General features: G+C 43.5%; 2 protein-coding genes, 1 long non-coding RNA gene and 1 pseudogene across 3 annotated transcripts; 3 read left to right on the top strand and 1 right to left on the bottom strand.

Annotated features, from left to right (window-relative positions):
- The first annotated feature begins 1,614 nt into the window (after window positions 1-1,614).
- Window positions 1,615-2,403, top strand: LOC140470872 (histone H2B 1/2-like). Its single transcript, XM_072566822.1, has one exon. It carries the CDS (start codon window positions 1,645-1,647, stop codon window positions 2,023-2,025), a length of 381 nt encoding a protein of 126 aa, XP_072422923.1. The 5' UTR covers window positions 1,615-1,644; the 3' UTR covers window positions 2,026-2,403.
- Window positions 2,404-3,009: 606 nt separating this feature from the next.
- Window positions 3,010-3,507, top strand: LOC140470875 (histone H2A-like; annotated as a pseudogene).
- Window positions 3,508-4,449: 942 nt separating this feature from the next.
- Window positions 4,450-5,476, bottom strand: LOC140470876 (histone H4). Its single transcript, XM_072566824.1, has one exon. The coding sequence runs from the start codon at window positions 5,431-5,433 to the stop codon at window positions 5,122-5,124; it is 312 nt and encodes a 103-aa protein (XP_072422925.1). The 5' UTR covers window positions 5,434-5,476; the 3' UTR covers window positions 4,450-5,121.
- Window positions 5,477-5,635: 159 nt separating this feature from the next.
- Window positions 5,636-11,042, top strand: LOC140470877 (uncharacterized). The gene is made up of 3 exons (XR_011956780.1): window positions 5,636-5,877; window positions 6,637-6,714; window positions 7,853-11,042. It is a non-coding gene; the product is annotated as an uncharacterized lncRNA (long non-coding RNA).
- Window positions 11,043-11,407: the final 365 nt, after the last annotated feature.

The following is an 11,407-nucleotide window of genomic DNA, read 5'->3' as shown; positions in this document are numbered from 1 at the left end:
GAACAATGAAGAAGAAAAAAAAAATGATCTGACGGGAGTTGACAGAGTTGATGCTGAGAGGATGGCACTGCTCATGAGAGAATCCAGAGTAAGGGATACAGTTTTGAACAGGAAGCCTTCTGTTCCACAGAGAGCTGTTAGGGTTGGGTTATCAGCTTAATTTATGCTAATGCATCCATATATCTTTTTTTGATACATAAGGGAGTCTTTGGTTATCGGCATTAAACATCAAAATGAGATGAAGGCCATAGCTAAAGCCTTTGTGATCTGTTCTCCTGACAAGAGTACACACAGGCAGATAGAAATGTCACAGATTTCTCATGCTGCTTATGGTGTTCTGCTTTGAGATATTTAAAGTGACACAAGATAGAAAGAAATTAATAACTACAGCATATACACTGTATCTGCATGACAGGATTTGGAGGCATCACCATGCACTTTATCTGTAACTTAGTGAAAAAAAAACCATCCATTACATCAGAAACTTTGAGATGTTGAGATATTTGCTCTCTGTCATGCCAGTGATTGACTGAAACTGAGTAAATATAAGATTAGAAACAACAAACTGGCAGTTACAGAATGAAATACGATGTGCTGGAAGAGCACAGCATGTCAGGCAGCATCCGAGGAGCAGGAGAATCGATGTTTCAAGCATAAACCCTTCATCTCAACGTTTTAGGCATAAGCCCAGCATCTGCAATCCTCACTTTCTCATGGGAGCACAGATTGGAGGAATATTTCTAAGTGGCTGGCAAATAGTGTAACGTTTTACCGCATACATCAGTGTTTGATGGTTACACAATAAAAGCTGTCTTGAAGTAACACTAATTGACTATTACACAGAGGACCAGAGCCTCAGTGGACAGATGTTGAATTAATGCCAAATGTGTAAATTAGGACTCGACAGATATAAAGTTAAAGTGACACACATATATATAGCATGTTAACAGTTGCTGGTTAACAGGTATTCGCATATGACTGAGAAATGTTATAAATCCCGATATGAAACTGCAAGACGTCTAAATGAAAAGTGCAGCAACCTGGTTCAGTTACACTGCAGGTACTTGCAAAGCACACAGTTATCGATAGATCTCTGGGCCCACAGTTATCCGTCAAGGTCTCAGAAATATACCTCATCAACCTCTCATCAACCCCAAGTGTAGAAAACACTCACGGTCAGGTTCCAGTTGACTGTGTAACTTGACAACAAATGTAATCGCAATTTCGAATGGATGAGAGTTTTTTTTTCACACAGTGACAAGTTCTGTGTTCATTCCAGCCTATACAGAGGAACAGAAACAGACATGCGGAGCGAGAAACACATGATCACAACAAAAAGCAAAAGGAAACCGAGCCAATACCACAGTCACTTTCTGTGTCACAGACACAAATCTCCCTCAGTCAGACTGACAGGAACAGAATCACTATCCATGTCACATTTCGTTGTAGTTTGTGACAGATCCACATTGATCCCACTCTAACCAATCAGAGAGACTCAATGTTGGAGCATGATTCTGTGTAAACTACCCAATCAGGAACCAGGCTTTCCCCCATCCCTCATTAGCATTGCTGACGTCGTCAGTCTATAAAAAGGGAGCTCCGAGCCCGCTTTCCCTTATTCTGTGTCTGACAGTGAGCGGCGCTATGGCTGATGAGAAGAAAGCTCAGCAAACCTCCAAGAAGGGCGCGAAGAAAATCATCAAGAAGGCGCCAGCGAAGGGCGGCAAGAAGAGGAAAAGGACTAGGAAAGAAAGTTACGCCATCTACATCTACAAAGTGATGAAGCAGGTTCACCCCGACACCGGTATCTCCTCCAAGGCCATGAGCATCATGAACTCGTTCGTCAACGATATTTTCGAGCGTATCGCGGGGGAGGCTTCCCGCCTGGCCCATTACAACAAGCGCAGCACCATCAGCTCCCGGGAGATCCAGACCGCCGTGCGGCTGCTGCTGCCCGGGGAGCTGGCCAAGCACGCCGTGTCGGAGGGTACAAAGGCGGTGACCAAGTACACCAGCTCCAAGTGAAGGACCGCACTGCACTGAAACATACACACATCCACAACCCAAAGGCTCTTATAAGAGCCACCCACAATTTCCCTGAGACAGCTGAACCATTTCTTTGCGTTGTTTGTTTTAGTTTGCATGTGATTTTTAATAAGGCATTTTATAACTTCTTGAGCTACGGAGAGAGCAGATCAGGCGCTACTAAGTCATTTTTCATCTTGTTTGTTCACCCCTGGCAGACAAATGCCCACGTCTTTACGTCCCACGATTGATACATTTTACCTTCTGATTTGCTTTACATTTCCAATGCGCGGGTTTGATCCGATTATTCGCAATGCAAGATAAAGCGTCCTATTGTCGGTGAGAGACTTTCAAAGCGAACTGAGAGAACACCCACACAGTTACCGGACTAAAACATTGAGGTTTTGCTGAATCTGATCGAGAGCGATGAGGGAGGACAGCTTTAAAATATTGTCTTAAAAAACGTGTTTGCACTCGATGTTGAGTCGGAAGAATGTTGTCTGCTGCTTCATCAGCATATCGGGGTTATTAAAATGTGCAAAGAAAACACAGGTTGCAGACTGCAGTGTTTGGCCTGTTTTGTTTCAGCTTCTCACGGTTGAGAAAATAACCCACTCTCAAGATCGGAAATGGACAGATGCAGTTCGGCAAATGAGGGAAAGTAAGACCGTCTGAAGTACACATTTGTAAACTAAAAGTAAATTATCATGTATATTAATGTTTTTTTTAACTTTCCTCAGTTTTTAGTACTTCAGGTTTCAGGTAAAACAGACTCCTTTGTTTGGAATTTGGCGGGATTTTCAAATTGCAAAGAAAGCGGTTGATGATTTGGCGCCTGTCATTGCCGTCCTCCTCCCCGGATTGGGGAATGAAGCAGATTTGATTCAGGATTGAAACAACATTAGGAGGGGCTGACCAATGGGACCAATCAGACATAGCCGCCCCACCATTCCTCCCGAAGGTATAAGAGACCGCGATGTGGGCGGGGTGCAGCATTCTCCGTGAAAGTTCTTGTGACAATGTCTGGGAGAGGAAAAGGCAGTGGGAAAGGTCGCGCCAAGGCGAAGTCTCGATCGTCCCGGGCTGGCCTGCAGTTCCCGGTGGGCCGTGTTCACAGGCTCCTGAGAAAGGGTAACTATGCTGAGCGTGTGGGTGCCGGAGCGCCGGTCTATCTGGCTGCGGTGCTGGAGTATCTGACGGCTGAAATCCTGGAGCTGGCCGGCAACGCGGCCCGGGACAACAAGAAGACCCGCATCATCCCCAGGCACCTACAGCTGGCCGTGCGCAACGACGAGGAGCTCAACAAGCTGCTGGGAGGGGTGACCATCGCTCAGGGCGGGGTGCTGCCTAATATCCAGGCCGTGCTGCTGCCCAAGAAAACCACCGCTGCTGGATCTGCTAAAAAGTGAAGAGAGTATTTTTGAATCTGAAAACCCAAAGGCTCTTTTAAGAGCCACTCACAGCATCTGTGAAAGGAGCTGAATCCTCTGTCGGGTTCAAATACTTTCGTTTTAATGCGCAGAGCTCTGGCCGTTGTACCTAACGTCACTAAATTTCTATTTCCTTCGTATTGGATACTGTTACTGTCTGTGGGAGCAGAGGAAGATTATCTCATAGAATACGATTGTAAGAGTGTCTGGAACGACATTATTTCTCATTGCACGGTCACTGCCTGAGCGATCAATGTTCTATAAGTTTAGAATAGTGTCACGGATGTTCCCGATCGAGTTTGGCTTCACATTTCTTTTAACTGCATCAATAAACTGAATCCTCCCACTAACTCTGCAGCATACACCTCTGCAATTTATTCGCTGCTCGTTTCATCCCCACTCATTTTCGCTCGCCTCTGGAGAGAGTGTGTCAGCAGTCAGTCATTTTTCAGCTGTACAAGTAGGGAATGTGGTAAAGTGAGATTGTGTGAAGTTTAGTTTCGTAACCGAAAAACCAATCAACGTGTACATGCATTCTGCTTTGTATAATCTCCTGCTCTTTTATACGTGATGGCGGGCATTTTCAAATTTGAAAATAAGCTGTTGATCTCTTCGCGCCATTTTCTCCCTTTCTCTCCTCCCTCCACCTCACCAAGCCATGTTAATGCAAAGGGAGTCAATGAGGAGATGGGGTTTTTTTTCCAGAAATATCGAACCCAATACCAAAATTTGATGTGAAAATCACTCTTCTAATTACTATATTTCCGCAATCCCTGAATGAAGATCTCATTAGTTGCAAATTCACCGCTGTTGCCTTCCGTTTTTGTTTTTAACTAACCTCCGATAGAAATACAGTACTAATGTGCCCCCCCCCATCGCTTCCTGCTCTCTCTGGAGGAGCAACCCAACTTGTATCCGCCGTGAATCAATCGAAAAACCGCCGATTGAAACATCTTAAAAGCTAAAACAGTGTACACCGATAAAACTACAGAACCACACTTTATCAAGAACTTTTATTTTATCCAAATTATTACATGCCCGAAGACAATTTGTAGTCCCTGCCTGATCGGGCAGATGGAAAGAACACGCCCCATAAACACATCCACAGGCTCCCAAGAGTGTTATACCTGGGCAATATAAATACTGCAAATTATCATTCATGGCAGGGACAGCCAGGTACATATTGATATCATTACTGAGATGGACAGATATTCACGAAGGTTACGGGAAGTTTGAGAAAGATCAGCCACGTTCGAATGGTAGAACAAGCTGGATGGGCAGAATGGCCTAATACTGCTGCTATATCTTACAATTACAAGTTATGATGCGATTCTTTACATGGAATAATCAGGTTGCACAACAGTAGAGTCTCGATTGGCCGAACAGCCTCTTATCCACACTGTAGGAATACTTGCAATTATAAATTCACTGGGCACGGTAAACGGCAACAAAGTGAACCGTCCACTCCGAATGTTCTCTACCGTACCGCAGAACACGGTATTAGTACATTTTCGGAACTGAAATAATTGTAAAAGTCGCGAGAAACGCGAAACGATCCCCTCACTGTGTACTACCTTCCCCGTCCTCAGGTCTCCGCTCTCTATCGGAGAATTTGGGTGGCTCTGAAAAGAGCCTTTGGGTTCGCTGGAAAAGGGTCGCTTTATGCTCAGCCGCCGAATCCATAGAGAGTGCGGCCCTGGCGTTTCAGAGCGTACACCACATCCATGGCGGTGACCGTCTTGCGCTTGGCGTGCTCAGTGTAGGTGACCGCATCCCTGATCACATTCTCCAGGAAAACCTTCAGCACCCCGCGGGTCTCCTCGTAGATCAAACCCGAGATGCGCTTGACCCCGCCACGGCGAGCCAGGCGCCGGATGGCTGGTTTGGTGATACCCTGGATGTTATCACGGAGCACTTTGCGGTGCCGCTTCGCTCCGCCTTTTCCCAGGCCTTTGCCTCCTTTACCTCTTCCAGACATCACGTTTCTTCACTCCAATCGCTGCTGAATGAGAGCCGAACTGCCTCCCCTTCCTTTTTTATACAGCCCGGCCCGACCTGGCTGAGAAAGAGCTGACAGAGAGAGGCGGGTCCGGAGAGGAAACTGAGTGACTGACAGAGCAGGGAAATGATTTTGATCATCCAGCTCCGCCTCCAGCTCACTCCGGCCCCAACTGTATCTGGGACTGAACCTGTTCTCCCCAAAGCTGTCCGTCCCTGAGCAGAAGAGCGCATGCGTGAGGCCCTCCCCCAGCGCTGACATTGAGGAGCATTTACTCAGTGAGTGCAAGAGGTTTGTTTGAAACAGACCGCAATGGAGAGATCAGCGCCCAGGGAAGGGAGGGAACAGCAGGCTCCTTCCAGCAGCACATCGGGATGGGAGCCTGGGACACAGAGGGGGGTCCGAGACCGGGATTGATTCGGGGTGAGTTCAGGGTGAACCGGGGGCTGTTTGTAAGAGCGGAGCAGGAACTGGTCCCGGAACTTGGAGTGAGCGGGCTGGGGGGAAGAGAGAGGCCTTTCTCGGGCTGTGTGTGGGCCTGCTGAGGGAGGCAGAGCGGGAAGGAAGCTGCTGTGGGGCATTTGTGTGGTTTGCAATCCTCTAAACCCAGTTTTAATTTCAATCTGTTTCCCGCTCTTTTTTGAGGTTGGGTGGACCAACTGTAGGAATGGGATACTCTTGTAAAAGGACATAGAACTAGGGTCTTGGTAAAAACATTAGAAATAGCGCCGTTTTTCCTCTTTCCAGCAGGTAGTTGGGGAGTTGGATATTGAGCTGTGTAAACATCCTGGTGGTTGAGTACTCCCATTCATGGTGCTGGGAAGTTGTTGCTCAGTTGCTGGATCTCACTCAACTGATATCAAGTTAAAAAAATCGCACAACACCAGGTTATAGTCCAACAGTCTGTTTTTTGGAAGCATTTGCTGTGTAACTTTCTGCACCTCAGTCCCACACCAACATCTCCCCATCAATTGGTATCGAATCACATGAAAAACAAACACAATCTCCAGACAAGGAGCAGCTCAGGGCAACAATGGAATCAGATCCGTGGTTCTAGTTAAGTTGTTGGCTTTAAATAAAAAAAACACACATCCTAATTAATATGCAACGAATGTGACAATTTAATATTGCCTGACGAGCCTCATGTTGATTTACAAGTGGTGTCCCTGTGTCTTCCTCCAGAAAAACACCTGAGGGACTAAGACACTGTAATACTTACTTCAAAGCAAAGAGTGACCAGCTGTCTCGAATAAACGAAAGGTATGTAGCCCATTGACGTTTACACACCAGTCTTGAAGATAGATAAACTGAATCCTCATTCAGGAATACCATTAAAATCTGCAGTTATTAACAGAATTTTCAAAGTTACAATGAAGACAGACAAATAGGCCACATTGTTGCATCGTTTCAATAACCATCAGTGAAGTCGGGGTTAAGTAAAGAGATGGAAGGAAACTGTGCTCACTGACAGGGCAAGAGTTACTGAAGAGAGTCATCGAGTCATGGAGACAGACAGCATATAAAAAGACCCTTTGGTCCAACTTGTCTATGCCGATCAGATATCGTAACCTAATCTGGTCCCATTTGCCAGCACTTAGCTCATTTTTCTCTAAACCCTTCCTGTTCATATTGTTAAAGTACAGATTTGAGATGGCTCAGGGAATCCCTTGTGGACTCAGACCTATCAGCCTCTCTTGATTCGTCCTGGAGATCGTACTCTTTGGTAGTCTGGAATAAAAACCTCTTGCAGACAGTTCAGTTCATTGTTAGCCTTACTCTTTATTTACCAATAGCATCACTGTTACAACGTAACATTGACATCTAAAACCTTTAAAACGTAGGATACCAGCTCTTCCTTTAAGAGCCCTCACAGACTATTCCACTCTTCTGTCCCTAATAGGCTTCGATTTTACAAAACTTTACAAAAAACACTGCATGTTCTTAATTAGATAGACAATGGAAAGGCAATAATTTGTAAGGAAGAGAAGTTAATTAACGGGTCTGTGTGTGCTTAGCTGATCACTCCTGTAGGCCCTTAGCCATCCATCAGGTGGGAAAAACAGATCCTGCCGAGTCAGGCTGGTGAGGTAATCAGTATCATAAAGAGGTATCAGTCCAAACTATATGGGAGAGGTCATAACGTAACCTTGCACAGCTTGCATGTCAGATATCATTGTTTTCCAAAATAGCATCTTAGTGAGGAGGGCAAGCTTTGAGTATAAAATAGCTTCCTGACAGATTGTGTCAGAATCTCTTCAATGTTAGGTTTAGAATAATTTTTAAGCTAGGAGCAGACTCCTGCTTTTTATCTTAAACACAGAATCATTCTGTACCTGAGGCTGAAAGGTTACATTTTAAATGATTAATTAGTTTCAAATTAAACATGCTTTCTTTTCAGGGTTGTGATTCAAATTCAAAGAAGATAAAAGATCTGACGAGTTCGAATTGAAGGTGGCGCAGTCATGGTGTGTGAGAACACCAAATAAGTTAAAGCTTCATCAATATTATATTTTAGAGTTTGCATTTTATAATCAGCGATGGTTACTCAAATTATCATACACACACACACACACATAATAAGAATCCATTATAATTGATAGGACCTGACCTTTTATTACAAGGCTTTTGACATGCTTCTGAGATGACACCAAGTTTCCGAGATCACGATCAAACACGGTCATTAATTTCATAAGTTAACATCTGTGAATGTTATCAGTCTGTGTCCTTTTTACACAGATTCATTGATGTTAAGGCAAATGTTCTTAATTGCTTTAGAGCATCCTGTTATCACTTGGTGAGAACAGATTTTTTAAAAATCTTCTGTACATCCTAGGTTCCCCCTTTTGTGGCCTGATGCCTCCCTGCCTGTCCTGTTTATTTTCTTGTGTTCTATAATTCAACATTACATTTAGTCTAAATATTTAAAGGACAAGTTTTAAGGCTTTCTCATTGGACCCACTTTTAAATGTTGTAATTTTACCAGGCTCCACCACTTCTCCATGCACCTTAATGATTTTATAAGGCCACTGTCCAGGAAAACAGTTCCAGCCTATTCAGCCTCTGCCTACAGTTCAAACTCTCCAACCGGGATGAAGTATATTTACATGGAGTTTATCTGTTTAAATTAGAGTGGTGCTGGAAAAGCACAGCAGTTCAGGCAGCATCTGAGGAGCAGTCACATACAGAGATAACAATTAAATAATGTGAATTTCAAACAGACAATCTATGCAGGTAGTTCATGCGCTACTCGCAGCACGTCCTTTCTATAACCCACTGGCAATAGGACTTCATAAACTTCTGCCCATTTCTCATCTGCCTGATTATGTGATGGTCTCTATTTCCTCATTAAGACATAATTTTTAAGATAATAACAATCAGGGATACATTTGGATTTGTTTTGTATATGCCTTTTGATAGAATTGCTTTAAATTTTCATCTTTTTGCTGTAACTCAGTTAGTTTACCTGAGCTAAAGATGTCTGCTTTGTTATCTATCTGTTCCTGGTTTGTCTCAACTATCTGATCAAACAGAGTCTCTGCTAATTTCCCTTCAACTTCCTTATCCGTACTCCTTGATTTTTCCTGTTTCAACTGGTGATTTTGTGACCTCGTTACCACACAATCAGGAAACATCCCAGAATGTGTATCCAGCAATAGTTCAGTTGCCTGAATTTCCATTGGATTTTCAGCCACAGTCAGCAGCACTCCTACCAGTGTATCAGCAACCTCATTAACAAGGACAAATTGTATTCCCAGAGCTGAAAGTTTGTCCATTACTCCTACTACGACTTCTCCCCTCTTCACTAGACACTCTAACCTCACTTCTTACAACTGAGCATTTCTTATGTCAATGTGAATTCCCAGTACTTGTACCTTTTCTGGCAATAGTCCTTCAGAGGTACATATATCCTCATCTTTCAGCATCACAGATTGAGAGGATCCTGTATCTCTTAATATTGTTACCTCTTCACCTGCTGCTCCTGGCCTATATGAGTAAACTTTACCTTCATGGTGTATGGTTTAAGAAGATCTGGCACTTCCTCCATAAACAACCTTCAACCAGCTTGGACACATTGGTCTCTGTTACCACTCCAAAATTCACTGACTCATCCTGTTTTCTTACATCTCAGTGCTTTTCCTAACCCACTAATACTGATTCCATGTGGCCTAATTTATTGAAAACACCAGAGCTTTTTCACTTCTCTTTCCCCTTCAAGGGTTTCCTTTTCACCCTATGGTAAATCATCCTTTTGATCTTCACCAAGATCTACTTTTTACTTTCCATGTGAGAATTTCTCTTATCCACAATTAATTATCCCTCGTGGATTGAAATTGATTTTGGCAGCCCAATTTTAATTTATTGATCAACTCAATCATCAGCCATTTCCGATGCCAGTCTTGCTGTTTTAATTCTCTGCTCTTACACATGAGTTCTCATTACTTCAGGAAGTGAATTTTTGAACTCCTGTCTAAGTGCCAATTTCCAAAGTTCAAACTCCCTCTTTCTTCCTTTCCTCTCTCTCCTTATCTCTCTCTTCTCCCTTTTCTGCTTTTAATCATAATTTAAACTGTTTTGTTTCTGTTGCTCTTTCCTTGACTTTGGCTTCTAACTCAAGTTGTTTCATTATCAATTGAATGTTAGCCATCTCTAAAGATTATGATGGCGTTTCCAGCAAATTTAAGTGTTGAGTTATTACTGTAATTATCGCTCTTTTCCTCGTGGGTGGAGGCAGGTTGAGCTCCAGCTTGTCTGCTAATTCCAGCAGCTTGGCATTAATCACTTTTTGCAAAAATCTGAAGTGACTTCTTCCACCCCCAGAAAAGACTTGACTCAAAGAGCCGTTGCTATCCCAAGCACTGTTTCCTGATGAAGGGCTGATTATCAAAACATTGATTCTCCTACTCCTCAGATGCTGCCTGGCCTGCTGTGCTTTTCCAGTACCACACTTTTGTCTCTGATCTCCAGCATCTGCAGTCTTCACTTTCTCCAAGCGCTGTTTAAACCAATTGAATTCAAGACTCGGAACAAAAGACGCTAATACTTACCATTCACTGCCTTTGAGTCTAACAACCCGAATCCCAAATCAGAACTACAGAATAAGTTCTGCAAACAGCCCCCAATCTGTTATGGAAAAGGCCTCCCAGATCAACTCCTCTTTGGTTTGGTTTTAGTAAGCAGCCATTGTGGAAGTTGCTGGACCCAAAGAAGCAGGTGATGATGCTCCCTCTCCAACATCTCTCCTGTGTGAAACTGTATTTGATTTGACCTTTTCTGCCAAGGCCTATTTATGGAAATTGTTGCAATTATGTGGAACAGCATCAATAAGTTCTGGGACAGTCTTGTGTTTCATTCAATAATCTTGTAAATAAAGTCTGTTTTGTTTAAAAATAAGTGGTATGATTAGATGCATCACTCCTGGAATATCCTGTACACTTACTTAAAGAACTTAGCAAAGTTAGCGTCTGGACTACTTTCTTGAAATGTTTTGAGGGAGTCCGGCCTGGTCTATAACACTTTTGCCAGAGTTGGAAGGACTGACAGTCTCAACTAGAATGACCAAAAGGATAAAAGAAAGGGAAGGAACAGGTTCACAATTTGAAGGTGTTGAGATCAATATTAAGTCGAAACGGCTGTAAAGTGCCTAGTCTGAAAATGAGATGTTGCTCCTACAATTTACATTATGATTCACTGGAACACTGCAACATGCCGAGGACAGACACATGGGCATGCAAGCATAAGGCTGTGTTAAAATGACTGGCTGCAGAAAGATTGCGTCCTGCTTGTTCACACACCGAAGATGTCCTGTAAGGTGGCCACCCTGTCTGTGTTTGGTTTTGCCAATGTACAGTATGCCACATTGGGTGCAGCGAATTCAATACATAATATTGGAGGAGGTACAGGTAAAATACTGCTTCACCTGTAAAGAGTGTTTACCCATAGAGTCCTACAGCAT

The sequence above is a fragment of the Chiloscyllium punctatum genome, chromosome 52 (genome assembly GCF_047496795.1).
Source record: "Chiloscyllium punctatum isolate Juve2018m chromosome 52, sChiPun1.3, whole genome shotgun sequence".
NCBI lineage: Eukaryota > Metazoa > Chordata > Chondrichthyes > Orectolobiformes > Hemiscylliidae > Chiloscyllium > Chiloscyllium punctatum.
Note: the sequence above shows the minus strand (reverse complement) of the source record. Positions and strands in the feature narration are given on the sequence as shown.

Excerpts from the sequence above, each read along its gene's own strand:
- LOC140470872 (XM_072566822.1), top strand. The coding sequence starts at position 1,645 with ATGGCTGATGAGAAGAAAGCTCAGCAAACCTCCAAGAAGGGCGCGAAG.
- LOC140470876 (XM_072566824.1), bottom strand. The coding sequence starts at position 5,433 with ATGTCTGGAAGAGGTAAAGGAGGCAAAGGCCTGGGAAAAGGCGGAGCG.